The sequence below is a fragment of the Tigriopus californicus genome, chromosome 1 (assembly GCF_007210705.1).
Source record: "Tigriopus californicus strain San Diego chromosome 1, Tcal_SD_v2.1, whole genome shotgun sequence".
NCBI lineage: Eukaryota > Metazoa > Arthropoda > Copepoda > Harpacticoida > Harpacticidae > Tigriopus > Tigriopus californicus.
Window position 1 is genome coordinate 16,168,549 of NC_081440.1, and position 2,281 is coordinate 16,170,829.

Genomic DNA, 2,281 nt, shown 5'->3' on the forward strand with positions numbered 1-2,281 from the left:
AGACGCAAAAGTTTTTCGGCATTGGCCGCAATGGAACTTTTGAAATGCAGTGCTTGAAGTGGATCCCTTTGGGAGCCTCTGGACATGAAAATAGTCTTGTGGACGTGGTAGCCATCTTGGGCGCTTGGAGGGACAGAGTAGTAGAACTGCCCACCGGGGACGGGTCATCAACGGTGATTCGGGACCAGCCATAGTGGACGAGGTTTGGTTGGCTCTCGGCCAGAGACATTATTGATAGGGTTGGGTCCGTTGGGTCCTCGTTCCCGTCCTGAGCTCCGTCCTGAGCTGTCCTGAGCTCCGTCCTGAGCTCCGTCTCCTGAGCTCCGTCCTGAGCTCCGTCCTGGAGGCTCCGTCCTGGAGCTCCGTCCTGAGCTCCGTCCTGAGCTCCGTCCTGAGCTCCGTCCTGAGCTCCGTCCTGAGCTCCGTCCTGAGCTCCGTCCTGAGCTCCGTTCTGAGCTTCCGTCCTGAGCTCCGTCCTTGAGCTCCGTCCTGAGCTCCCGTCCTGAGCCTCCGTCCTGAAGCTCCGTCCTGAGCTCCGTCCTGAGGCTCCGTCCTGAGCTCCGTCCTGAGCTCCGTCCTGAGCTTCCGTCCTGAGCTCCGTCCTGAGCTCCGTCCTGAGCTCCGTCCCTGAGGCTCCGTCCTGAGCTCCGTCCTGAGCTCCGTCCTGAGCTCCGTCCTGAGCTCCGTCCTGAGCTTCCGTCCTGAGCTCCGTCCTGAGCTCGTCCTGAGCTCCGTCTTGAGCTCCGTCCTGAGCTCCGTCCTGAGCTCCGTCCTGAGCCCCGTCCTGAGCTCCGTCCTTGAGCTCCGTCCTGAGCTCCGTCCTGAGCTCCGTCCTGAGCTCCGTCCTGAGCTCCGTCCTGAAGCTCCGTCCTGAGCTCCGTCCTGAGCTCCGTCCTGAGCTCCGTCCTGAGCTCCGTTCCTGAGCTCCGTCCTGAGCTCCGTCCTGAGCTCCGTCCTGAAGCTCCGTCCTGAGCTCCGTCCTGAGCTCCGTCCTGAGCTCCGTCCTGAGCTCCGTCCTGAGCTCCGTCCTGAGCTCCGTCCTGAGCTCCGTCCTGAGCTCCGTCCACCCCACTCCCTCCTGAGCTCCGTCCTGAGCTCCGTCCTGGAGCTCCGTCCTGAGGCTTCCGTTCCTGAGCTCCGTCCTGAGGCTCCGTCCTGCCCTCCACCTGGTTCTCTCTCCCCGTCCACCTCATCGGAACACGTCCAGACCATGTGGAGCTTAAGCCCTTCCTCTTTCGGGAGTTGGACATTGGTGTCAAGACTAATTAAGAACTTCCATCAACCGCTGGGAACCACGCACGTGGAGTAATCGGATATTCCTCCTAGCCCTCGACAAGGGTTGGAGTCAGACAACAAAAATGGCTTAGAATCGGTACACGATTCAACATCGTTGGGTATCATCATTGTTTAGCAGTAGTGGTTGGAACCCCAATCGACTACTGGACTTTGTGGCACCGCTCCCGTGGATCGATTACGCGTCCCTATCGTCCAACTCCATCTCCCTACCCCTACCTCGTTGGCTTATTTGGATTCGACCTGCCTCTTTTTGTAAACCACAACTTGGTCCATAGATGGCAGGACAATAAAAGCACGATAAGAAATGCGAACATGCCCAAACCATCGTGAATTTTCTCTAAGCCATTTTCGGAATGCTCTTAATTGAGAAAAGTTGCGTGACTATCATGGAATAGAGTTCCGATTATTTTGATGTCTGACGCCAACCCCTGTGGAGGGCTAGGAGCGCTAGGAGGAATATCCGATTACTCCACGTGCGTGGTTCCCAGCGGTTGATGTAAGTTCGTAATCAATCTTGACACCAATGTCCAAACTCCTGAAAGAGGAAGGGCCTAAGCTCACCATGGTCTGGACGTGTTCCGATGAGGTGAACGGGGAGAGAGAACCAGATGGAGGGCAGGACGGAGCTCAGGACAGAGCTCAGGATGGACGAGGACCCAACAGACCCAACCCTATCAATGATATCTCTGGGACGAGAGCCAACCAAACCTCGTCCACTATGGCTGGTCCCGAATCACCGTTGATGACCCGTCCGCCGGTTGCCAGTTCTACTACTCTGTCCCTCCCAGCGCAAGCGCCCAAGATGGCTACCCCGTCCACAGAGACTATTTTCACGTCCAAGGCTCCAAAGGGATCCACTTCAAGCGCTGCATTTCAAAAGTTCCATTGCGGCCAATGCCGAAAAACTTTTGCGTCTTGCACGGCAGTTCGAGCCCATCGAAAAATGAGGACTTGTCAACCAAGTAACCAGGTAACATGAAGCCCA

At 57.1% G+C, this 2,281-nt stretch overlaps 1 protein-coding gene across 3 annotated transcripts in view; it reads left to right on the forward strand.

Annotated features, from left to right (window-relative positions):
* Positions 1 to 1,642: 1,642 nt before the first annotated feature.
* LOC131884377 (uncharacterized) overlaps positions 1,643 to 2,281 on the forward strand; it is a 7,078-nt gene continuing 6,439 nt past the window's right edge. For all 3 annotated transcript variants that reach the window (XR_009373716.1, XM_059232139.1, XM_059232147.1), the window contains exon 1: positions 1,643 to 2,266. Coding sequence is in view for 2 of the 3 variants with exons in the window: in XM_059232139.1 (XP_059088122.1) it covers positions 1,820 to 2,266 (447 nt within the window). In the remaining variant the exon portion in view is untranslated. The remainder of the gene's footprint in view (positions 2,267 to 2,281) is intronic.